Source organism: Onychostruthus taczanowskii, unplaced genomic scaffold, assembly GCF_017590055.1.
Source record: "Onychostruthus taczanowskii isolate IOZ18803 unplaced genomic scaffold, ASM1759005v1 scaffold145, whole genome shotgun sequence".
NCBI lineage: Eukaryota > Metazoa > Chordata > Aves > Passeriformes > Passeridae > Onychostruthus > Onychostruthus taczanowskii.
In genome coordinates, this window is record NW_024498630.1 from 104,205 (window position 1) to 130,238 (window position 26,034).

General features: G+C 39.8%; 1 protein-coding gene across 1 annotated transcript in view; it reads left to right on the forward strand.

Moving 5' to 3' along the window:
• The first annotated feature begins 1,323 nt into the window (after positions 1-1,323).
• LOC121332699 (methylthioadenosine phosphorylase) overlaps positions 1,324-26,034 on the forward strand; it is a 33,062-nt gene continuing 8,351 nt past the window's right edge. The window contains exons 1-6 of the mRNA XM_041398396.1: positions 1,324-1,360; positions 6,813-6,899; positions 14,464-14,522; positions 16,706-16,873; positions 21,952-22,054; positions 25,598-25,837. Coding sequence (XP_041254330.1) covers positions 1,325-1,360; positions 6,813-6,899; positions 14,464-14,522; positions 16,706-16,873; positions 21,952-22,054; positions 25,598-25,837 — 693 coding nt within the window. The 5' untranslated portion in view covers position 1,324. The remainder of the gene's footprint in view (positions 1,361-6,812; positions 6,900-14,463; positions 14,523-16,705; positions 16,874-21,951; positions 22,055-25,597; positions 25,838-26,034) is intronic.

Consider the following 26,034-nt stretch of genomic DNA (forward strand, 5'->3'; position numbering starts at 1 on the left):
GTTGCAGGACTGGATATGTCCAGTGACGAATCTGAGCTTGCATTTACTAGCAGATGTGTGAGTTTTTTAACAGGCAGGTTAAGTGGCATGTGAGAATAGCATGCCTGGTTGGCCAAGGTGTCTCCAGTTGATAAAGTTGCATCAAAGAAAATATATCAAAGACTTTTACAAGAAAGTACTTCCAATTAACAAAATAGTGGCTGGTTTTGAAAGCTATACATTTTATAAAAATATATATATAAATGTGTAATACCTATAGAAATAAAATGCATAAATATATAAAAACTGTTGATGTGTGTCAAAATGTAGGATTATGGTACAGTAAAACAAATGCTCCTGCTAAATGTATGGACTGGTAGCAACAAGAAAAATACCACAGACAGGAAAATCTTAATTATTAATACACAATAAAAGCGTTTATCTTTTTCTGCCACTTGAAGCTCTATTTAGCTTGGAGAGCTAAACATGTGTAAACTTTTTGTGTCTTTGCTTCAAAAAGAACTATTTTATCTTTGCAAAATGTGCTCCCCTTTGTTCTCAGACATCTTTTTTGGGCATTGAAGAGACAACCCTTAATTCAGAGTACATTAAAACTCTAAATTAATTCGATTTTTTTTTATTGAAAACAAATATCTTTTACTTTTTTTTAAATATTCTAAATTAGGAATTTTCATGTAAGTTAGAGCTAGAATTTAGGTCTCATTTTGCCGTTTCTGGCAATCCAGGGCTAATCAGCACTTTTTCTCTTAACGTTACTGATTTTTTTTGCTTCAGGGATTTTGTGGCACAGTTTAGCTCCACCTCTGTTGGCAAATTCAACGATTTGAACTGGGGGGGGAGGGGGGGGGGCGAAGTCAAATAAACCGCTGTTTCCAGGAATACGGGAAAGGTGGTCCGATTGAAATACAGCCCCTCTGACAATTACGTTTTCAGAGAGACCGAGCCAGGGCTTGGCAACCTGAGCACAGCTGCACCTTTAAGTACACGAACTATTTCCATCACACTCCCCGCAGCACCACTCCGGCTCCACGCAGCGGAGGCTCCCAGAGTCGCCGCGGAGCGTGTAGGTCGGAAGGATTGAGGAGCCAGCAAGCCGGGTTTGCGGCGTCAGGCCCGGCAGGACTCCCACTGCCCTCACTGCCCGGCAGGACACCCAGTGCCCTCACGGCCCGGCAGCGCTCCCACTGCCCTCACGGCCCGGCGCTCCCGAGCCGGCGGCGCTCGGGGCCGCAGCGCGAGCGGGTGCTGCCTCCTGGCGGCGGGGAGCGCCCTCCCCCGGCGGGCTGAGCGCGGCCACGCGGCACCGCCCCGCCCTCCCGCCAGCATGGCCGCCGCCGCTGCCGCCTCGGTGCCTGTGAAGGTAAGCGTGCTTCCGCCCAGCGGCGCCTCAGGAGGCAGGGGGTGGCGTCCATCGTCGCCCGCAAACCCTCCCCGCCGCCGTCTCGGGGCGGCTGCGGGAGCCAGATGGCGGGAGCCGTGCCGCTGCCCTCCCGGCGCTGCCGAGCGCGTGCCGAGAGGCGCTGCCTTCTTTGCTTGCTTGCTTGCTTGCTTACTTGCTTGCTTGCTTCCTCCTGCCCTCCCTCCTGTCCGCTGCGTCTTTCCCCGCTTCCTCCCGCCTTCCCAGCCTCCTGCTGCGCCGCCTGTCGGGAGCGGGCCCGGGAGCACGGGGTACCGCTGTGGGGGGCGGCGCCCGCCCGAGCGCTCCCTCACCCAGGCCCGGGCAGGGGCGCCCGCGGCCGTCCCGGAAGAGACGATTTTCTTTTTTTTAATTTTTTTTTTTTTTTTTAATAGCTCTGTTTTTAAACGTGCACGGAACTCTCAGCTTTGGCAGAAGTAAGCAGTGCAGAACTTCCTCTCTTAAGACTAATTTTTTGTGTGTTTGAAGAGTTGCTTAGAGTGCTGATGGCACCGGGGCGAGCAGGCCGGTGCTCAGGCTGAAATTTGAGTTTTCACAAACTGTGCATCATTTTTCTGCCATGAAGTAGAAAAATCCCAGTCCTTTTGGGTGTTGAAAAGTTAGAACCTGTCTTCAGTGTACAGATTTATTCTCTTAAGTGTAAATTATATGCAGCTCGATGTTTGTGTCCTTTTAAGCAAAATTATTTGTAGTGCCATCCACGTTCCTTCAAAAATGGAGAGGACTACAGGAGGGTTTGTTGGTGGTTAGTTGTCAGAAAGACCCATAGGTGATCATGATATGTACTAGTGTTTAAGACCCACAGATGAACAAGTGTAGGCTGTTACTGCACTGATACCTCTATGCCTTTCCCTTAAACCTTGGAGAATTTCACCAAACACCACATGAAGAAAGTAATACACTTCAGTGTGATTGTTACTTGGACTTTGACAGAGAAATGGGTTTGATTTTTGCAGTTATGTTAGGTTTCACTTCTGTTGCTCTTGATCCACTGTTTGAGATTCACTCTATTGTAATGCCATTTTACTTGAGATTTAATTCCAGATAACCTTTGATACAGTCTCTGTTAAATTTTATGAGTTATATTCTTTATGTCCCTTTGTAGGATGCAAAGTCTGGAATGGAGAATACAGTCTTATATCTTTCCATTCTCAAAGTGATTCCTAGGTGTGAGGTCAGTTCTCTGGCTTTTGAGGAAAGGCAAAACTGTTCTTCCTTGGTCACATCCTCTCTGCCTTCCCCTGTGTTTAGCTCCTGGGCTGGTGGCTGGAAGTAGAAATCAGTGCCCTTGATGGGGGTGTTGTAGTTTAGACATTATGCTGTCCAGTTTACTGTTCCCACTGAAACCACTCCAAACCACTCATCTCCCCATTCCCTGCAGCAGAATGAGAGGAGAGTTGGAGGCACAAAAGGTGAAGATCATGGCTTGTGATAAGAACAATTAACTGGAAACAACGAGATAACAAAAACAGTGACAACAACTATATAACCCAGAGAGATGAGCAGCTAATATGCAACTGCTCACCACTATGCAGAGCCCAAAAATACCCAATTGTCATGCTACCCTAACCCGGGGCCTCTTCCCCTGTTTTTGGAAAATGATACGAAGTCATGTAGAATAACCTCCAGGTCCTAGTCGTGGCCCTCCCAGACTACAGCAAAAATTAATCCTGTCCTAGCCAGAGAGCCAGGATGTAGGGTATCTCTCCCACTGAGCCTAGAGCATTTGCATTCGTTTTGATAATTCACTAGGAGGTTTGGAAAGCAGAATTTAGTATAGAATCAGATTTTTCTGTCTAGTTCCCAGATACAAATAGTATTTGGAGATCATGTAAACTGGAGGAAAAATAATTGTGAGGTAAAATTAATTGTAGGATTAGAGCTGCCAGCTCCAAGTTGGCGTTACATAGTTGGAGAAGCAGTTAGTAAAAAAATCTCTGCTACCTAACTTCCCTTCCACTGAAGTAGCTCTCCAGTGAATGACAAGTGAGCTCAGCATTTCTCTAGCCAATGTTGCCTCAGGTGGCCTGAGGGCTGTCCAGACTGCCACTGTGGGTAAGAAAGCACAACAAACTCAGCATAGTCTAGGTCTTCTGTGCTTTGGGTTCTGCACCCTGGGAGCTGTGAATGTTTTGCAAGATCATTGCAGTCTGCAATTTCTGAGAGCGTGCCTCTTGGTGTAAAAGCCTGTGCAGGAACTGAACAGTGCAGCCAAAGTAGGTATTGATGCCGCTGCAGCCCCTGGTTTATGGAGCCTGAGAGCAAATTTGAGAGCAACCACACCAGGCCTGTGCTGCCACAGGCCAGGCATGCTGCTTTCTGTACAGGAACAGTCTGTTTGTTACTGTGATGGATCTGTGTGTTTATAATAACCTTAAAGCACTGCAGCTCCAAAGTAACTTTTATGTCATGCATCTGTGGCTACTCTCTCCAGCATTGCACGTTTTTCCTCAGTCCAAACAACTTTCACTTTGCTAGATGTAAAAGTTTAGTTCACTTTTGAATCCTAAGTCATAGGACACTAGTAAAACAAGTGTTATACCCAGCTAAAACCAATAAAGTAACTGAAGGAACCCTTTTTTTTCTCCCCAGATTGAAAAAAAATAAAAAAGGCACCATTTTGGTCCTGTCCTCTGGCAATGTAGCAATCATTGGTGTTTACTGAACATATGCATGAACAATATTAAAGATAGTCTTTTCTTGATTTTGAGTTTTGTGGTTGTTCCTGTTTCATACCTTTCACAATTCTTAAGGCAATTTGTTATTCATCCTAAAGTGTATGTAATTTTCAGGATTTTCATGAACAATCCAAGTCAGAACCTTTATGATAACTAAGCAACACGAGTAACACGGGAACAGACCCATCAGTATTACTGCAAAGAGTAGTCTAGGTCTTCCCTAAAGCTTGTGTATGTGTTCCGGGTCAGAGTATGTGGGTTAGCGCTGCTGTCAGCGCTGCTGTTTGCCTTTGCACTTATTCTCGTGCTCCACAGGGGGGTAGCAGAAGGAAGTAGGAGCCCGGTTGAAACCATCTCATGTATCGGTGTTTGCGCCACCGGCTGTGGAAAGCTTTGCTAGAGGTGTTTATTTGTAACCAAGACCACAGAGCCTCTCATTGTTGAAAAGAAGCGCTTAGTGAGCCAGCTAATACAGTGGTTGAACAGATGGGGTCTCTACGAATGTGAAAGTAAGAAAAATCTGGAGAATGAGGCAGCTCTCGGTGTGTTGTGGAAGGAGGGTTTTGTATGTTGGAGTCTGGAGGTTTTACTTGGGAAGTTTTCAGTCTTTGTGGTAATAAGTTACATCAGAAAGGTTCAGATTTTGAAGCAAATCAGTCATGATATATATTCTGACATAAATAAGGCAGGAGATCTTTCTCCTTTTCAATGCCTTTATTAAAGAGATTCAGCTCAGGTGGGGAGAAATCGACGGGTCGCGCCCACGCCGCCGCTGTCCCCAAGAGTGGCAAGGAGGAGGAGGGTGATGCAGCTCTGTCCGCTGGTCTGCAGGCAGAGCTGGGGACTGCGTCCTCACGGGAGATTGGCAGATTCCTGTTTTTCAGTCCAACACTTCGGGTCCCCTCCTTATGGAACATCTCTTGGGGTCAGGGTGTGAAGCAAAAAGGATCCAAGCAGGCACTGGACTTCACGCCCGTCCTTAGACATCACTTAGGGTCCCCTAATTCTGTGTTGGCTCGTTGTTTTTAGGGGTTTTCTAGGAAAACGGGAAAATTTTGGCGCGGTGCATTTCTCATTTGCGTACGTGGTCCCAGGCCACTCCTATTCTCCTGGGCTGCGTGTCCAGGTGTAGCTCCGGGGCAAGCATTGGGAGAACAATGGCTAAATCACCAACCATTAACGGGCAATTAAAGAACTCTTTACAATTAAGCTAATTTAACAGCAACTGGTCCCACCGTTTTTTTTTCTCTGTAACCTTAAATAAAAATAGGTATCTTTTTATTCATAACATATTCAACTTGAAAGTGATGCGAACTTTGCAACAACTGGTCACATTGAAAAAAAAAAAAAAAGAAGCACTGTTTTTCTCTGTGTGTGATAAACGGTGACATCACTTTTAAGTACCATTACTAAGCTTTCAGTTGTGAAAAGCTTGACAATAACAGTTCCATCCGAAGAGTTACAGGAGTTCTGAACTCAAGAAAAAGCTTGACTTGATTGAAAGTCTAATTATCCCTAGAGAGACAAAAACCAAGTTACTTTTCAATGATGAACTAGAAACAGGAAAAATTAGATGCATTTTTCTTAGCTGGAATATGCAATCACAGGCAAATCAAAACACAACAGGGATTTTAGTTGGAAAACCTCTTAGATTTTGTCGAGTTAGCACAGAAAACTAATTTTTTTCCACAGTTTTCTTTCTTTTGGAGGTATAATACCATATAGAAATGTCTGTGTCCTGGTTACTGCTATAGTAAAGTTAATTTCCCCTCAGTAGCTGTTCCAGTGCTGTGTTTTGGCTTCAGAATGAGAATGGTGTTGATAACACACTGATGTTTTGGGTTTTGCTGAGTCATGTTAATCCAAAATCAAGGACTTTTTTCCCTGTCTTATGCTGTGCCAGGGAGGGAAACAAAATTGGGAGGGAGCATAGCTGGCACAGGTGACCTAAACTGGTTGAAGGGATATTCCACACCATGGTACATCATGCCCACTGTATAAACTGAGGGAGTTACCCCGAGGGTGGCCATTGTGGTTTTGGGAATGGGGTCTGGCATCAGTCAATGGGTGCAGAGCAATTGTCTTGTGCATCACTAGTTTTTTCCTTTTTTATTATTATTATTATCATTTACCCTTATTATAACATTTTACTTTATTTTCAGTTATTAAACGTTTCTTATATCAACATACAAGTTTTACTTTGATTCCACTCCCTATTCCACCACAGTGCAAGAGGAAAGAAGCAAGGTTTTAGCAAGTAGCTGTGTGGTGCTTAACTTCCAGTTGGGCTTAAAAACATGGCAGCCTGATATTCAGTGTGGTGGTTATATCTAAGACTTTTTGTCTATATAAACAAAAAACCTTTGTTTTAATGGGCTTTCCACATGTATTTCTCACTTATTACAGGCATTCCCAAATAGTCTTCATTTTTATACTGGAAATAAATGTTTAATGGCACATCTTTGTGCATTTTTTCATAGCTTTATTAATTTGGTATCATGAATCATGGGGTAAGAAATTAGCAAGCTAAATACAGTTGTTTCAATCAGGTGTTTGAAATTTGCATTCTGGAAGTATGCTGGGCATACTATGCTTTGTTGATCTGTTGTCTGTCCTCATCTTGAGAAGAAGATACATTTTGTAGCTGCCTGGTTAGTTTTTCAAGCATGCAGTTAAATGTGAATTGCAAGAAGACTAATGTGTACTTTCTGTGTAAGATTGGAATTATTGGTGGAACTGGCCTGGATGATCCGGATATCTTAGAAGGAAGAACAGAAAAATATGTTGACACTCCTTATGGCAAGGTCTGTATAACCTTTTTATTTATTACTGAAACTTTTTGCCAATTTTCAAGAAGTTTGTATGCTTTAAGAATTTTCAGAATGATAAATGAATATATAAAGGAGGTGCTGGCACAACTGTTTTTAATTGCTATGTATTGTGGGATTCTTAGTTTGTAAAAACAAAGTATTATTGCCAAGATGATGTGCAAAGGAGACTATACCTCTTCTCATTTGTAGATTGGATGAATTTAGGAACTCACTGCTGAATTTACAATCAAGGGATAAGTCCTCTCTTTCAGATTTGTACTGGTGCATGACCTGTATTATCTGTCACCTTTCTGAATTGCAGAAAACTCTTCTTTGAGGTGTATGAGACACCATTTTCCCTGTAACTGATTAATTATGTTTTACATGCCAATGTAAGATCATGTTTATAGCCACATAATTTGAAAATTATTTGAAAATTAAGCTCTGAAACTGTGTTTGTGAGACTGGTACACCTGAACAATTCTCCTTTACATTGCTTCTGTCCTTTTCCTTAGCAGAAGGGAGTGGTGGCTAGGGCTGTTTGTTCTATGCACAGCGCTGGGTACCTTTTGAAGGGTAATTCCTGGCACAAAGCATTTATAGTACAAGCAGACAGCACAAAGGAGGAGGGAGTTTTATAGGCAGGAAGTCAAGGAAATCAAGGGAGAGATGTTCTAGTTGTCAAACAAAGCTCATAGAAGAATTGGAACTTAGGTAATCATATTGTAGGACTTGAGGAGTCTGAGTGCTTTATAATTGCCATTGGAATTATATCTTATTCAGTCTGCCAGTGTATGCTGGTATACATACAAAAAATATCGTATCTGGTAGCAAATGCTATTTTGTGACTGGAAGCTTGGCAGAAAACTCAGTGGCATGGTGTGTGATTGAAAACTGAATCCATGCCTCCACTGAAAAATGTTTTAAAATGGAGTGTAAAGAGCAAGAGGAGTTTGTATCCACACCATTAGGAAGGGGAGGTATATTAAAGGAAGTAAAGACATAATCAGAAGAATGCATTTGACTTTTCTATCCTCTTTCAGTATTAGTTGAAAATTGTAATAGAATGAAGGGAACTTAGGTCCTCTGTTTTCTTTACTCTGGTTTCCAACAGTAGCCAGCTTTGGTCTGAAGGGGAATCCACTGGCTAAACCAAACCAGTTGCCATTCCATTCCCTGTTTCTTGAGAATCATGGATGTTCATCACAGCAGGGATGTGTTTGGAGACTGCTGACAAAGCAGAAGTAATACTATGCTTGTAGCAGATACTAACTGAAGCTTTCCTATCTAGGACAGATGGAACACTTCTCCCTCACAGGGTTCTGTTTCAGAGTTAAGGGCACAATGGCAGCACAGCATTTGAAGGTCTGTTCTGTCACAGCATTGAGGTGCCACAGGATTTGGGGAATGCAACTTCTGCAGTGCAGTAAGTGGCCTACAGTAGGGTTCAGTATTCCTGAGAAGAGTAGGAATACTTGCAGGATGGCTCCTGCATGAAGGAGTGAAATAATCTTCATCAGCCATGCACCATTGGTCAGTACGGAAGGCTATTTTACTAATTTTTTTTTTAACTAGTAAGTAGCTTATCTAATGGGATTTTTTTTTCTGTGTTCTTCACAGAATGCAACATAAGTAGCAGAAAAATTAGTGTTGGTGCCTGTTGTGGTTGTGAGAGACCTTGATCAATGGACTGCCTGTGTCTGAGCCTGCATGTTACACATTTAACATAGGCTGAGCTTAAAATAAAAGAGCTCATGAATATTTTTTCTTTGTGTGAGGGGGACGAGAATAGAACTGAGATACCATTATATGGGTCCAAGCCTGAATTCCAGATAATGTCCTGAGTTAAAATGTGATGGTTAAGCTGACCTGAATGGAATCAGGTCAGTCAAAGAAAGATAGCACAGCCAAACAGGCTTTTATCCATTTACCTGTAATGGCCTGTCTTCCTTCTTTCTCTCTGTAGATCTAAACTTCTGGTAATCAGGCCATTGACCTGATGGTTGTTTCATGTAGATTTCCTCCTGTAAAGAATCACATTAACTTCATCCACTGACTGCAGTTTCCAGTTCAGCAGTTGATGGATCAGCCTTCGTGTAAGATGTGCGGAGCTTAGTCCACAAGTTACAGTTGCACAAACTGCAATGGATTTTGATTGAAGCAGAAAAAAACCTCAAATTCAATTAGTATTATTAGGTGGATCAATATTCACTTACTTTGCTGATGAGACTATTTAGTATTCAGGAAGGAGGTGTTACACAACCTACCACTCATTTTAGAGCTACATAGTTGAGAGGAACAGCTGTTGCTGAATGCAAGAGGACAGTTTTATTTTTATTTAAGTATGCCTGGAAAAGTTTAGAAGTTTAGAGTTCATTACTATTTTTTCCTAAAGTTATGTTTTGTTCTTGATTGTTACTGGAGTAATACCAAATTGGCACTTTTCTGCCATAAAGATACTTTTTCATAGAGCTGTGAAATCAGTGGAGAGATAATCTGCCTGAAATTTTAAGTAAAGGGCTTAATTTAAATAGACTTTGGAACTTTGTAGTCTTTGATTTTCTGAGAGAAACAGAGATGAAATATCAACCTATTTAGTTCAAGCAAAACTAGAAAGAATGAGGATGAATGAATGAATGAATGTCTAAAGGAAATTGCAAGGCACAGTTACTAGAATGTATGTCCATTTCCTTCTGCATTGTAAAAATGCAAAGCATACAATTCCACTTCACTTAAATCTTTAATTCTTAGATTTCTAGACAAGGAAACTTGTACCAAAAGATTTTTGACTGAAAAGCATTCTGGGGTAGATGTTCCTTGGCACCTTTGACATTTGACAGCAGCAAAACAGATTTTTCTTTAATGAAAAATTCTGTTTTCTTTTAAAAGATTAATAATAGCTTCCTTTTTCTTCATACAGAGTCCTTGAATTGTCTTCTGCTTTGGCCTTCTTGAATCCTAAGAATCATTTAACTACAAAATTTACCATTAGGGAATGTGGGAAATATGGAAAACTTTAAAGGAAACTATTATGACAATTTTTTGCTGTTCCCTATGTTGACATTGGTCCTCTGTGATCTATCAAGTTACATTAGTAATAGTGAAAATGCAGAAACAATAGTTTTTTTAAAAACTGAGTAAACTAACAGCTCTTAATATTCCAGCTGTCTTTTCTCCTTGACTTCCATCATTTTTAGTACATCAAAAAATTTGGTATTCTATGGAAAATATCCCAAAACCTTTTTTTCCAGATATGGAAAATATTAGTCTTCTACAGGATAATAGATGCTGTTCCAAGCAATTTTATCTTCTTTACTGAATTCTGAAGCTCCTAAAAAGCTTTGTTCAGAATATATTTTCAGCTACATTCTCTTTCTTTCTGGATGACAGATCTTGATTCTAAATCACCTTCCCTGGTGGTCAAGAGATCTTCCTTCTTGAAAATGATTCTACGGACTCTGTGTTTTTTTCTGGTCATAAATATGTCTGGCAAACAAAGCAGGGGGTAGTTTCACCTTTCAATTGAGCGTTTTTTGCTTGCATCAGGATAACCTGATGCATCAGGAAAACCTCACCATGTAACATAATACTTAATCTCCTCTTCTACCTCCGCAAAACAATGTACATTGTTTGGTTCCTAAACTAGCTCACAGGTTGAACAGAGGCTTGCAGAACCTCTGAAGTACTTTTTCATCATGAGTGTTCTGTATTCATCCTGTTTCTGTTCCAGCTAGCCTCTGAGGTGAGACCAACGGAAAAAGTAATTCTGTAGACACCACATGAACGGTACTTTATGCATATTAACATTATAGACAAAGGGGATTTGTTCCGATTGTTTGTTATTGTAATAATTTGAGGTTAATTGCCCAGGGTTCTATTCTTTCTTTTCTGTTTTGCAACAATAAGTAATATGTATCTGACTTGTATTTTGTGAAAAGAGGGAAGTAAAGGCATTCATGAATTTTTAATGTTTGAGAACTTTTTATTGGACCTTTTATTAAATCATCCTTTTAAAATACCGTATTAGAGCTTTGATTTCAAATTGTTCCATTGAAAGTTTTCCTAGCTATGACTGAGATAATAGTAGAGAGGTACAGCACTTGGAAAGAAGTAGCGGCAGAAAGAAAGCAGAATGGAAGTATACATTAGCTGTTAACATATAGTTAACATATAGTTTGAAATGCCTGTTTCTATAACTTTATGCACATATCAATAGTTGGTCCAGCTATTCAATCTATTTACAAGCTACCTGGATGGAGGGATAGAATGAACCCTGAGCCAGTTTACAGATGATACAAAACTAGGGGGAGTTGCTGACACACCCAAAGGCTTTTCTGCCACTCAGAGGGACCTTAGTCTGGAGAACTGGGAATAGAGAAACCTAATGGATTTTAACAAGGGCAAATTTAGAATCCTGCACCTGGGGTTGAATTCCTGCCTGGGGTGGGAATAACCCCAAGTACCAGCACAGCGGGGGGCTGACCTGCTGGAAAGCAGCTCTGTGGAGAAGAACCTGGGGTGGTGGGTGACAAGTTCACCCTCACAGTCAGGAGGGCCAGTGCTGTCCCGGGGTTCAGCAGCTAGAGCATGGCCAGCAGGTCAAGGGCTGTGATTCCCCCTTTACCTGGCCCTGTTGAGGCTACATATGGAGTGCTGTGTTGAGTTCTGAGTTCTTCAGTACAAGGAAGACAAGGAGCCACAAGGAGAAAGGGTCTGGCAGAACCATAGAGGTGATTCAGGGTCTGGAGTGTCTCCCTTACAGGGAGAGACTGTTGAAGCTGGGCCTTCTGAGTCCAGAGAGGAGAAGACTGAGAGGGGATTATGTCAGTGCATACAAATATTTTAAAGGTGGGTGCCCAGCAGATGACACCAGACTCTTTTCAGTGGTGCTCAGTGACAGGATAAGCAGCAATGGCCATAAACTAAAACACAATATGAGGAAGAATTTCTTTACATTGACAGTGACAGAGCACTGGAACAGGCTGGCCAGTGAGATCACGGAGCCTCCCTTGCTGGAGACACTCAAACCCCACTGGGGTGTGTCCTTGTGTAACCTAGGCAAGCCTGCCTTGGCCAGAAGGCTGGACTAGCCGATCTCCACAGGTCTTTTCCAACCCTAACAATTGTGTGATTGTATGATTTTTATTTAATGTCTTTTAATGAAGCGTGATGCAGTATCTGCAATTCTTTTCTTAAACTGTCCACTCATCATTTAGCAGCACTGTCTTTGTTCAAAGTATTTATTTTTCTCTTCCATTTTTCTAGAAGTCATGTGCCAAAAAGATATTCAGTATATCACATGGAAAATGTGCAGAATGCATTTCATGGAAATCAGTGCAAAGGTGTCAACTATCCTGGGGCTTTTTGAAGTAGTAGGATATGAGCTGATAGGGAAGGAAACCCTGGCTGCAGCAACTAGATTTTGAAGCCTGTAAATTTCAAAGCTGTTATGCTCTTTCTCATCGTCAATGTATGCCAGAATTCAGTGCAGTTCTGTGGTGGGAATGAATATCATACTACCCCACGTCTTTTGAAAATGGGTATAAACTTAAATCCACCTCTTGGAATAATTTGAATGTGTTACTTATAAAGAAAAGAGCCCAGTCTTCAAGTTGCTGATCTTTTTTGACAGGAGGCAAGAACTTTTGCTCTTTAGTTTTTAATAGTATTTTTATAGTCTTTTGGGGACTTAAGTCCCTAGTTTTAATAAGTGCTTATTACTTAACACAGCAAATGTGTGTAAACAAAACAAAATCCCAAATGCTAATTTTTGTGAACATTCCTTGTTATGGAATGCTGTAATGGCAAGTTGCTGCGGCCACTAGACAGCAAGGCTCTGGCCCTATGTGAAATTTCATTCTTAAAACCATGTTTGTTTGAGAAGAGTGTATGTAAGGTAAAGATTAAACACTTGAACATCAATTGTTTAATATTAAATGTTTAATTATAAATATTTATTTTTTTATGATTATAATATTTAGTTTTGCATATTATAATATTATTTTATAATATTATAGTGTTATAATTACAACTATTATATAAATATATTATAATAGTTATTAAAATATTATGTTAACTATTGTGACATTATTTTATAATAGAATTATTTTATAATTATAATTTTATAAATTATAATATTTAATTAGTTTAATAATAAATAGTTTAATATTAATTTTTTTTTAAGTCAGAATAACTACTGTTCTAAACATAAATTTTCTGGAATGTTCTCTTTTTTTAAAAAGAAGTAATAAGTGTCTGCCAGAATTTCAGCCTTGGTGATTGAGTAAGTTATGGTGCTTTAGAGAGCTTTCAAATGAATAATTACCAAAAAGAGCAGTGCAATAGGAAGTAGAAGGTGATGGTTTTTTTAGAAATGGGTATCTTTAACATGGGGCTCACATATCGCTTCATTGTCAACCTCTGCAAATTTTCAAGTGTATAATAAAATCAACAGCTGTAAAATAAATGCTAATTGAAGTCTTGCATCTAGCATTATAATTTTATTTCTTTTCCATCAAGTAGCTGGCAGCAGAACATTTCTAAATGCAAATGTGTGAGTGAAGACACTTGCAAACTTGTGATCAGCAAATAAACCATGGTTTTGTTAGTAGCTGTTTTAACAAATAGGAAAGTTACTGCATAGTATATTAGAGATCCCTGAAGGCCAGGAGCAGAACGCAGCCCACAGAGCAGTTAATTTATTGTTATGGTGACTGATGACTTGGTGGCTGCCTCCTATGGGCAGGCCAACGCATCTGTGTGGCAAGGTACACGTTCCAGGTGGACAGCTAAAATCAAAATGCACTATTGTTCTGGTTGGTTGGTAGTCAGGAAGATTGTGTTTACTTATTGTGTAGCTGTAGAGAAGTCCCTGGGCTGAGCAAATACAACACTGCTTCTGCCACTTATGTACCAGAATTTCTCTGTTACATCACATTTCATTTACCAAAAGCAGGAGTCCCAGCAGCAGGGAAGAGAGTTTTTCAGGAAGCTGGGGTTGAGTGAGGGATGGTTTGAAGGAATCCAGAACTCTTCACACCCTACTGCGAGCCCACATTAGAAAGCGGACAGAGAAGAGAATGGCGAGTGTTATGGAAACACACAGATTAAATGGTTTTTATGCTGGAAGAGGGCTTTAGTAGAGAATGGCACCTATTTAGCAAAAAGAATCTGAAGTTTACAGGAAAGAGTGAGTCTTGCTAACCAATTTGATGGTAACATATTCATGCCACTATTTTTGTGTTTGAAAAACTCTTTTGATATGATAGAAAGAAAGTATTACAGTTTCAAACCCCAAAGTAAAGTGTTGCAATGTTAATTTTTGTATGAACACAGAAAATTTGTGGTAATCCTTCCTGTTTCAAGTTTGATCTTCCCTGTTCCAGGGGAACTTTACTAACCTGCCATATCAAATTACAGAACTGAGCTCAAGAAAATGTGAGACTACAATGGTAACCAGTATTTTCTTCTGTAGCTGTTGCAGTTATTTTTAGGTAGTAGTAAAGGTTTGTAATGTGATCGTCAGATGGTAACTCATTCCTATGTGCTTGTCTTGCAGCCGTCGGATGCTCTGATTTTGGGAAAGATCAAAAATGTGGACTGTGTGCTCTTGGCAAGGTAAATGAGAGTTTTAAGGGTGTTTATATTATGTCTTAAAGTCTTCTCAGAATTTTTTCTCTTTTCATTAGGTGAACTGAACTTCTGCTCTGACATCATCTTGCTCTGTGGGGTTGCTGACAAAGTTGAGCACAAGTTTGGGTTTTTTCTTAAAAAAGTTAGATGCTGCAAAGTCTGAGAGTTCTAAAAATGCTGTCTAGGTTAGCTAAAAAAAATCTAGTGGGAGGTGATGCTGATAACCTTACTGATTAATTAGTCTGCTCACTATGATTGCAGATTTTATTTGAGAAATAGAGAAAATGTCTGCTTCCAGATGAACTATGTTTCTGGTATCACTGTAAACTCCTCCAAATCATTCCCTTAGATTATTGAGTCCTCTTGCTGTTGCAATTATTGCTTAGGGATCTGCATCCCCTGCAGTTGTCCCTCCCTATATAATTTTTATTCAGACATTTCTACTATACTTGAAGAGAATCTGGAAGCAGGATCTGCAGAGGAATGTGTGGAAATTTCACACTGGTGTAACCATGGGTGTCTTGGACCAACATGCTACTGGATTAAATGTAAGAATACTAACACAGTTCATGGCATCTGGGCAGAATGGACAGAGCAGGTGCTGGTGACAGGAATCTCTCAGCAGACCAAGTCAAGGTAATTAAAAAAGCACAGGATCCATCCAGGGAACCCAGGCAGGAACCTTAGGGGGTGAGAGAGAAGACTGTAGTGTGTGTCTGAAGCCCATCCTGCTCTGGATACAAACTACAGCATAGGTCTGAAGGCTGTGGGGGTTGGGAACTGGCACACTGTGACATAGCTCAGGCCAGGGATGAAGACCCAGGCTCACCGGCATCAGGAGTTTCTCTGGAGGCCCAGGGTGAGACTGGCCAGGGCACTTAAGACCCAGTGGTGCACTCAGGGCCCTGATTCTTTTCATTCCAGTGTTTTTCCATTAAAGCTGCTGACTGCTAACCATCTCTGTGACGCTTCTGTCTGTGGTTTTACTTTTCTTATCTTTCATGGACTTTGTTCATGTATTTTATTACACCTGCACAACATTTTTCTCATTTTCTCAAATGAACTGCTAAGTCAAGTTCTCATTGCTGTACTGTTTCAAGCTAGACCTTGGACCACAGATGTCTGAACAACTTGGCTGTGGTTTACCTTCTCCCTGGGATTTATGACCATTCACACAGAAACCTCCTGAGTTTATTTTTAGGGCTAAAGTATCTGCAAATTTTTCTTTGTGTTTTGGCTTCAGATTGGAAAAGAAAAGGCATGTATATTCCATAAGAAGATTATGACAGCAACTGCAATAATGCAATAGATCTGTGTGCCTAGTAGCTTATCAGAAATGCTAATGACAGCATGGGAATCCTGACTGACCGTGATTGATCGTGTTGTGTGTAGTTCCTGAATGATCAAATTCTTAGGGCTTTTTGGCCTCTGGAAAAAATCAGTTGAGAAATTAAGTTCCTTCTTTTCTCTTACATGGTTGAAAATAATTTTCTAATGTGTTTAATCATGTAAATGATGTGCTTCTGTAGCAAAGACAGAGATTGCACAAAAGCTCATGCTTATAAGACCAAGTATTTCCTGTCTTGGTGAAAAAGAATACTGCAGCAGTGTGAAGTCATGCTTTTTAATTTATGAAAGCTGTCAGATCACTTAAAGATCAAAGAGAAAAATGTGATGATTCTACTGGTTTTTTTTTGGAAAGATGACAGTTAGAACACAATGTTTTGTGATGTGCCGCTCTTTGTGTAGAAGAATACAAGCAATGCTTCTGGGCAGAAAATTTGTGGAGGTGTATATAAATCTTCCCTGTAGTCTTTGGAAAAAAGGTTTCAGAATCTGTGGAACTGACTTAGAAGATTCAGAGAAAAATGTTTATTTTAATCTTGAGGCTGCTGAAGTATATTTGAATTGTATTTTTAAGATTCTTTTCATTGTAGTCTTGAACTTAAAATTTTGTATTTGAAAAGAAAATTCTACTACTGCTTCTTAAATTGAATTCCAGGAGAAGCTCAATACATTTAGGAAAACAGAATATACTAGAAGTAGCTGAAATGGCCACTTCCAATATTGTTAGAGGAAATATGTTTCCTGAAATTCTCCTTATTTGGGAGAAGGAAGGCAATTTCAGTCTGATTTATTTTACTTTCTTGTTTCATATATCTTTGCAGACATGGAAGGCATCATACAATTATGCCATCGAATGTCAATTACCGTGCTAATATCTGGGCATTAAAGGAAGAAAATTGTTCCCATGTATTAGTGACTACTGCCTGTGGTTCATTACGAGAGGAAATACAACCTGGTGATCTTGTCATAATTGACCAGTTCATAGACAGGTGAGTAAGAAGGAGGAAAAAGAGGAGAAGCAGGGTTAAATCGTATAATAACATGTTAGTGTTAAATTAAGTTTTTGTAAAATAAGATGATAACCTCAGTTCTTCTGTCAAAAAGTAAAATTCGTACAAAAAATATTATAGGAAATGGGAATATGATTGTAAGAAGTTCCATTCTAACAGACACAGAAGTACCAGTCTTTGAAGAATGGCCATAAATGAGCCAAAGTGTAGCTCTGTGGGAAGACTATTCAGAACGAAATCTTCCATTCTCACATGTGGGAGAGAAACATGAAAGAAAGCACAGGCTATTCCAAGCTTTATGAAGACTCTGAAGTGAGATGGAGTGGTACAAGAAAGCATAGTACGTAAATATATGTCATAATAATGAGGTCCTGCAGAAGACAGATAAATGCAGCACAGTAGCAAAAGAGATTAGGTTGTTTTAAAACAAGAATAGATGCTTACATATCTTATTTGTTAGGAATCATAAGGAAGTAAATTTGTTTCCAAAGTCTTTGTACACCAACCAGTCCTGTCCTCCTTGATCGTCTGACTAGAAAAATTCAAGCAAAGCTGGGGCAAAATAAAGCTACATTTAAAGATCACCGGCTACACCAATAACTCAAAGATCTGGTTGCACATTTTAAAGGTAAATTTACTTAATACTTGGAGGAGTATTATATCTTGAAGTCTTATTTATTCTGCATAGTTTGAAGTATTTAAAATGGCTAATGCAGCTTCATTGGATATATGTGGTGCTGCTGGTAGTATGTCGTTGCCAACTGAACATGTAAACCTAGGTTTGTTCCCTCCACTGCAGTGCTGTTCAAATTTTTACTTACTTTCTTTTTGCATGTGTAACTGAAATGCTTTTTTTATTGTAAGAATAGGTTTTAGGTACAGTATGCCTAAATTATTAAGTACTCTGCAGGGGCAAGCCCCGTATAAAATGCTTCCTGTTATACTAGAGTTGATTTATGGGTGAATATGAGCTATATTGCTGACAATACTCTTTTTTTTTTTTTTAATATTGATACTGGTGTATGTAGGAAAGATATTAAACAGACCTGGGGATATGGTTTGGATGATTGTGAGTCAAGCACCAGTTATTTTGACTGCATTATCACCTGGCATACTCCTGCATGAGTGACAGGAGTCTCTATTTGCCATTGGTGAACCACACCTGGAGTACTGTATGCAGTTCTGGGCTGTACACTGCAATTTGGACATGGACGTTCTAGAGAGAGCCCAACAGCGGATGATGAAAATGCTAAAGGACTGGAGCATCTCTCCTAAGAGGAGAGGCTGAGGCCGTGGGACTGTTCAGCCTGAAAAAGACTAGACTCAAGCGGAATATCATTGATGTATAGAAATACCTGAAGGGAGGGTGCATAGAAGAAACCAATCTCTATCCAGCAGTGCCCAGGATCAGAGGCAGTAGGAACAGACTGAAACACAGAGCGTTCCCTCTGAGCATCAGTGAACACTTTTTACTGAAGGTGGCTGAATACTGGCACAGGTTGCCCAGAAAGGTGGCAGTCTCTGTCCTTGGAGGTACTCAAAGCCTCTGGGTATGGACCAGGACAACCAGTTCTAGGTGGACCTCCAGAGCCCACTTCTATCCTCAGCTGTTCTGCAATCTCTCTTTTCATTTAGCATTTATTCAGATGGTCACCAGAAGTAATGGTGTAACCTATTTATGAGCAGCGTTTTGTTTGGGCAAGTAAGTTTCCGTTTTGATGTAGGCAAGTGGAAACTTGTTGTGACTTGTTTAATGGCATCAGGAAACCAAAAAGCTTCTCAGAAAAGCATGTGAAAATGTTTCAGTGTGGAAAATTAAATATAATATGAATTTTTAAATCATCCCCAACGTGCAGTTTAATTGAGAAAACTGATACATTGTAATAGTCTGTCTCTTTTGACAGCTGAATTTCTGTGTCATGCCTTTTTCTCATAATGTTCTCTGCCAGGGAGTGTTAGACTGCCAGGTCTTTGGAGTTGGGGTCTGCATTTAGCCCTTCACAGCAGTCTAAGAGTGATTGCATTATATAAGTCATTATGCCAACAGTGCTACTGATGGGAAGATATTTTCATGGGATGGAATATTTTAGTTGTCCACCAAAGTCTGAAAATATGGAATGTTACTGAAATACCTTCTAATGGAAGATCAGGGTCATGCAAACAATGCTGATAGTCTTAGAAAGATGGTACTGGTTAAATTTGCAAAAACAGTCAAGTTATTTCTCTTGAAAGAGATTCTGGCTTCTATATAGTGGTTAACCCATGCCAGGCAGTACATAGGAAAGAAGTCATGGTCTAGGTGGCAAGGCTTTACTCAGGCCCCATTAAAACAGGGTCTTCTGGTGTCCAGGTATCTTTTAGTATCTGGACTCTCGCTATATATATTCTCAATAGGGAGAATTCCTATTCTCAATTCTCCTTATAGGTGTGAAGCAAAAAGAAGGAATAGTGAATATGAATTGGAGAAGAGCTAGAGCTCAGAAAAAAACTGTTGGCAGCTACTGTAATTTACTCTCCTTGGCATGTGCACCATGAAATTTATGACAGGATTGCAATATAAGGAGTTGTGTAGGACTTCTGCCTAACATAGGTTTGATTTTCAGTGTGAAACACTGAATAGGTATAATTACAACTGTATAAGATTTCCAAACTTTTGAGAGCCTAGTTCTGCAGGTCATTACCACACTTAGTGTTTGATTCCATATATAGTCTCTACTTTCTTTATGCTTATTATTTTGTGTATTTAAACAATAAAATATACATTTTATTAAATAAATACAAAAATACATATATTGTGTTCTCCTTGCTTCCAAATCCAAAAATAACCACTTACTGCTATAGGCTGCAAAAGTTGTTCTCTTCTTTGAAAAGGTACTTTAAGTATATTTTTTTTTTGCCTTTGACTCCTGTTAATCAGTTGACTACATCAGGATAATTTAGGGCTTTAGAATACTTTGTTTGGTTTGCTGCTGATATTTGCTAGGAAGAAAAGAGCAAGACAATAACTACTTACTTGAATGACTGAGCTCAGCTGGGGAGATGCAGAAAACAGCTTCCTGTAACAGCTGCCAGTTTTACTGTTTTTGTTCTCTGTGTCACAAACATAACTACAATTACTGCAGTATTGTCACACCTTGTACATTTTTTTGTAGAATTTTCTTCCAGTGTCCCTGAAGTTGCTGAGCATGCTGAGTCTGCTTTTTATATGCTTATGTCACTCTGAATTTACATTTTGTTCTTTAATTACCAGTAGTTTGATAATTCAACACTACTGGAAGAAGAATGAAGGTGATGATGGAAATGGTAGAGGGCTGTTTGTCACAGATGGAAATTACTGGTTTGTTTATTTGTTTGTGTTGTATTTTGCTTCCTACAATCAGTCACAGTGAGAATTGCCAGAAAGTCCTGCATTACTGTGATAAAACCAAGATGAAGGAGCAAAAGCCACCTTTTTGTCAGATTAAAAGTGCAACTGTTGCTGCAGGTACAGGGGCTTAATGGGGTTTAATTTCCAGGTGGGTTTAAACTACAGCAGATGGAGAAGAGAAATTATCTAAGTGTGAACACATGTGGTCTATTACTCAAAGCATTATAGAACTTACTGTTGTTACTTATTCCCATACAGTTTGTATGAATTATGCAAAACGTAGTGGGATTTCTTTATGAGGCCACGTAATGATGTGGCCATTCTCTTCAAATAACACAGAGTATCTGAAAGTCAGATATTAATATTTATGCATATGAGATCTTTCCTTGGGCTTTTCTTATTGAAAGTGCCTGGCTAACAGCATCTGAAATACCATAATTCAGGAAATGGATTGTGGCTTTTACCATTTCCTCCAACTCTAAATAATTCATTAGCAGACAAAATAGAAAAGTGTGAAAAATCACATATATTCTATTTGCAGCTTTTCAGTATCCCATAAAGGAAGAATTAATTTTAGTGTTTCAACTGATTTTAACAGCTGTATCACATTTTCCAGATGTTTTTAATTTGTCCATCTCTTTCCTGTTTTATAATCTCATTCTTAAGAATTGGTCTTTGGCAGTACTTTCATTCTTAGTGCATCCTATTGATGCATTTTTGATGCGGTTTTTTTGTCCAAACCTCTAACATATAAATTGTATTTAAAAGTTTCTTTTAAATATTTCCTAGTGACTTTACTCTGGAGCTGTTATAAAAAGTATTACCAGCAGATACTTTGTATTCCAACTGCAGATTGAATTTGGCTATTGTCTTTATTTTCTCCTGTAAAGCAGAGTATGTGACATACTGCAGGGAAGAAGGGAGTGTCTGAGAACATTATTCCAGATGGTTTGCACCATCCAGTTGGGTGGATTAGCTTGAGGCAGTGCTTTTGAGGGTAAACTGGTAGTGGGTAGGAGTTCCATGTGTTCCAAAATGGCGTGCTGAATGGTAATTTCAACGCTTGACCATTTCCATCCATTGCAAGAAGAGAGAAAAAGGATTCTTTTACTTGAAAGCTGGCACTGCTTGTGTGTGTGATCTTTCTGAGAATATGAAGTTCTCAGAACATCCTGTTCCAAGGTTTTTTCCTAGTGGAATTTACATTTCCTTCATGCTAAAAGCCGTTTCTGTAAATTCCTATCCTTTGGGATATAGGAATGCAGTGATACAAACAAGTTCTATTTTGACTAGCTTTGTGGTAGTTGAGATTTTATTTCTTCCCTTTCTTAATGATTACTTACAAGTTTTTCCAGAGGTTACATGCCTGACTAATAATTTAGCTGGTTGTTTTGCGGTAGAATCACATCACAATAGGGCTGTTTGTGTCATTTAGGAACAAATCAGCATTTCACTGTCTTGGTTAACAAAAGATTTTCATAATTAATTGACAGTGGACTAGTGGAGTAACAGTTTTATAGTCTCCAGCTCTATTCGCAAAGGTTTGTGCAGAGGCAGAATAGGATTACTGGTGGTCACTAATATCATCCTGATTTTTTCTTCCACTCCCAGGGATGCTGTGTTTTTTGGTTTGTATCAATTTGTTGCTTTCTCTTTCTGTTCTCTCTAAGCAAGTTTTCTGCTTTTCTAGGACAACTAAAAGACATTGTACTTTATATGATGGTCAGCATTCCACTCTCTTAGGAGTATGTCATATTCCAATGGCTGAGCCTTTCTGCACCAAAACCAGAGAGGTTAGTGAATTCTGTAATAGTATTAAGAAATGTTGTGTTTATGGCACTTATTTGTGATATATTAGTCTAATTGTGCATTCTTAGAATACAGAGGCAATACGCACCTCTTTGTCCTCTTTCTCAGATACACCATGGTATTAAGGACAAATGTAACATTTAGAAAGCATGGGAAATAAAAGATCTTGTGTCTGTCATCTTAAGTCAGTTGGCAACATATTTTCATAGAGTCTTAATAACAGGACAGAAGACCTTTATTTTAATCAAATAACCAGCCAAGAAAGTCATGAAGTGAACAAAGCAGTTAGAATTAGAAATTAGTTCTATTTTTTTCTGAATAAAGCTGCACCTATGGTAGAGGCACTCTACATACTCAAATATTTAAACAAGTAGTGCTTTCACAAAAATTACAGTATTGCATTTGTGCTTTTGTGTATTGTAGAGGTGGGTGGTGGTGGAGAGTCAAGGCTTAGGATGTTAACCACTGAAACAAGCCAAATTGTATTTGCCATTTATTCTTAGTTGTTGCTCTCAATTGTGTCACTTCAAGATTTTCAGGCTTCTCAGACTACAGTGTGAAACACTTCTCTATTTTTCAGCACCTTTATAAGCTTCTGGGAGGAGTCTGTCTGATTAAATATGTCACCTTAGCGTATTCCTAGAGTTGAGGGAAAAGGAAGGTGAAGACTGAACTGCGTATTTTGTGGTGTTGTGGGATGCTCTAATATGTAGCTGCAAGGAGATACATTCTTCAGAGAAACAGGAGTACTTACAGAATCAGTCATATTCATCTGCTCTCTGCAATCAAGACAAAGCTGAATTGTGAAGCAGGTGGCACAAATAACCAGAGCATGTACAAACATTTGGACTACTGAGCTAGGCTGCTTTTGTCACCAATTCAGTGTCATTACGTGCTATTTTTGTTAATTGGCCACACTGTGGTTTAGAGATGTCCACATTGGGAATCAAGTTGTTTTACAATGAGCTAAAGATATTTTAAGTCTCATGAAGAAACAAACCAAGGCATATTACACATGTCCATGCTTTTGCCCTTCTTTCAATGAGCAGTAAATTATGCAAAATACTTCATTTTTTTCTTGCAAAAAGAGCCCAGCTACATGCTCTTACCAAAGATTAGTTGGTATTTAGTTATTTTTTTACTGCAAGCATGATGTTATGCTGCAGTAGATGCAGGGAGTTTAAGAAATGGATTAAAAAGTGTTATTACTTTGGTGATTGGCAGTACTTCACATTGTCATTTTTTTTAAAACAGTAAGTACTCATACATAAGGCATTTCCTGAGACTGCAGGAAAGTTTTCTTTTGGTTGTTACCTAGGTAGAGATTTTATTTGGATTTTACATTTTTTGAAAAGCCAGCAGATAAATGTGCCTTTTCAAGCAGAGAAAAAACATTTAGGTACTTCCCAGTCTCACATGTGATCATTATCTCATTAGCCTGTGCATTCTAATCAGCTTGAGAGATGTTTTTAAAAACATGTGGATTTTGAGCACTTTGTGAGAATGAGGAGGAGTATTTTCACTTCACTTCACTTAGAAAATACCAGATAAAAGTGATATAATTTTTTTTTCCTGAAACTGTGTCTGAAAATTGTTGGGATCATTTCAGCCCAGTTTATCCCACTTCAGAGGAATTTCATAGATAAGTGCAATAATAATAAAAAAAGCCAAAATTCTGGATGTAACATATTTAAGGAATTTTGCAACAAAACATCTGAAACCTTCATATTATATTGCATTTGTGCAAATACATTAAAGTGATCTGGTCTAGTTGGTTTATGCACTGTAAGTTAAATGAGAATCTAAATGGAGTTTATCTCTTCCTCTCAGAAATTTTGAATAATACAGGGTATCTTGGCTATTGCTGTTTTTAGAAACTGAGGCTCAACACAACATGCTATAGGCAGTAAAGCTGGAACTTCATAAAGAGTTTCAGAAAGATACTGCTCACCTGTGGTTATGTCAGATCCCTCCTGGCCTACCACAATTTTTGGAAATGCTTTTGCTTTCTTTTCCATCTTTTATTTTTTTGTTGATGGCCATTTTAAATAGATGTTATTGTGGTTCCTTTCACTTTCCTACTCAGGACAGTGATGGACATCCTAGTTCCATTTATCTAGGCCAGTATCCTCATATTCCAACTGTATCAACTGGCATTATCCAGGCCGATTACCAAGATAGAAAGTCAGGATTATTTTGCCATGTATGAGGTTCTCATTAGAACTAAAAAACTGATGGGAAGTTGTCTCAGTTTGAAAGACAGGTGTCTACTAGGGAAGGCAGGAACCTCACTTGGAATGGAGGATGTAAACACCCTCCCTCTGAATTATTCTGAGTTTGAAATTAAGGGCCTCTCAGGCAAAGATACAGGAGCAGGACTAACAGCTCTTTAACAGTGTGTATTACAAGGAGAATAAAAGAGCAGCAAGTAGAGCGTCAGCAATGAACAGAACCTGGAGCCCAGGGACAGCGTCCTGGCGCGGGCGCTTTCCGCTCTGCTGCGGTTCCGGGCGCGGCCGGCAGGGGCGCTGCTGCTCCCGCGGGGCGGGGCGGGGTGGGGGCGGTGACTCCCCTGCGCCTGCAGGGGACGCTGTGGCGCGGGCTCGGGGAGCGCGCGGCAATGGCGGCTGGGCCCGGGCGGGAAGGGATGGAGGAGAGGCTTTGCTCCACAAACCCCATGGCAGCTGATCCCGGGGCCCCAGCAGAACTCTGAGCCCACTGCAGAAACCCAGGACTGAGCTGGGCTCCAGCAACAGCAGTAAATTCCCTTCCCAAAGCAGCAGTTCAGACCATCCTCCTCTGAAGCCACAGAGCAAAGTCTCAGAGCAGGAGAGCTAGCAGCTGCCCCAGCCCTCCTTTACCTGCCCCACTCCCCTGAGCTTCTTCTGGTTTTCTTTAGTACCCTGTTTTTCCTTAGGTACTTAGTCGTTAAAGTTTCCTAGCAGCTTATGGGAAAAATTCTGTAAGTAAAAAGGAGCAAAAGCGAAGAAAGCTAACCCCCAACAGCCTGCATGCTATATGTCCAGTATACAGCTCAGCCACTGGTGTGGGAAAATGTGGTAATAATTTCTATACAGATTCTTAGGGTGCCCTTTGAAGTATCTGCTTGTAAAGCTTTACTTTCAAAATAGAAATTTCTTACTACTGTTTTCACTGGCTCAGCTCCACCATGTGATAATGTAGTGCTCAGTGGAATGCTTTTACCTGCAGTTCTGCCTGCAATGTAGGCACGGTCTAAATGTGCAAAAAATGCTGTTTCAGTCTTCTTGGTCTGCATTGAAAGCAGTGATCCAACTGATACTAACAAAATCAGATGAATTTAAGTTCATCCCTATTGGTAGGACTATTAATTTTTCTTGTTGGATGAAGAAAACAAAACTCATCTTTGGTTTTGGACAACTGTAGTCATATGAAATATGACTACTCTGTATAAAGCTAACTTCTTTTGTGTGCAAGTTTGTGATGGAATGCAAAGGCAGTGCACGAAAGGAATTATTTCCTTTCTTTGACATTGGCATGTTTTGCAGGTTCTTATTGAGACTGCCAAGAAGCTGGGCCTCCAGTGCCACTCCAAGGGGACAATGATCACAATTGAAGGCCCACGTTTCAGCTCTCGTGCAGAAAGCTGTGTGTTTCGCAGTTGGGGAGCTGATGTTATCAACATGACTACAGTGCCTGAAGTGATTCTTGCAAAGGAAGCTGGAATGAGTTATGCTAGTATTGCCATGGCAACAGATTATGACTGCTGGAAGGAACATGAAGAAGCTGTGAGTGAAACTTTTTTCCTCTGGTGTTGCCCTAAGGGATTTGGATGAGAATGTGTTGGTTTTGATCAGAGATGACATACTGTACTAAATCTGTTCTTAATTACATTAGAATCCCTGAGTTATTCTTGATTAATTATTGCATAAGTAAAAATAGGGTCAGTTGTTGCTATTACATTCATTTTCATGAACCTGCCTCA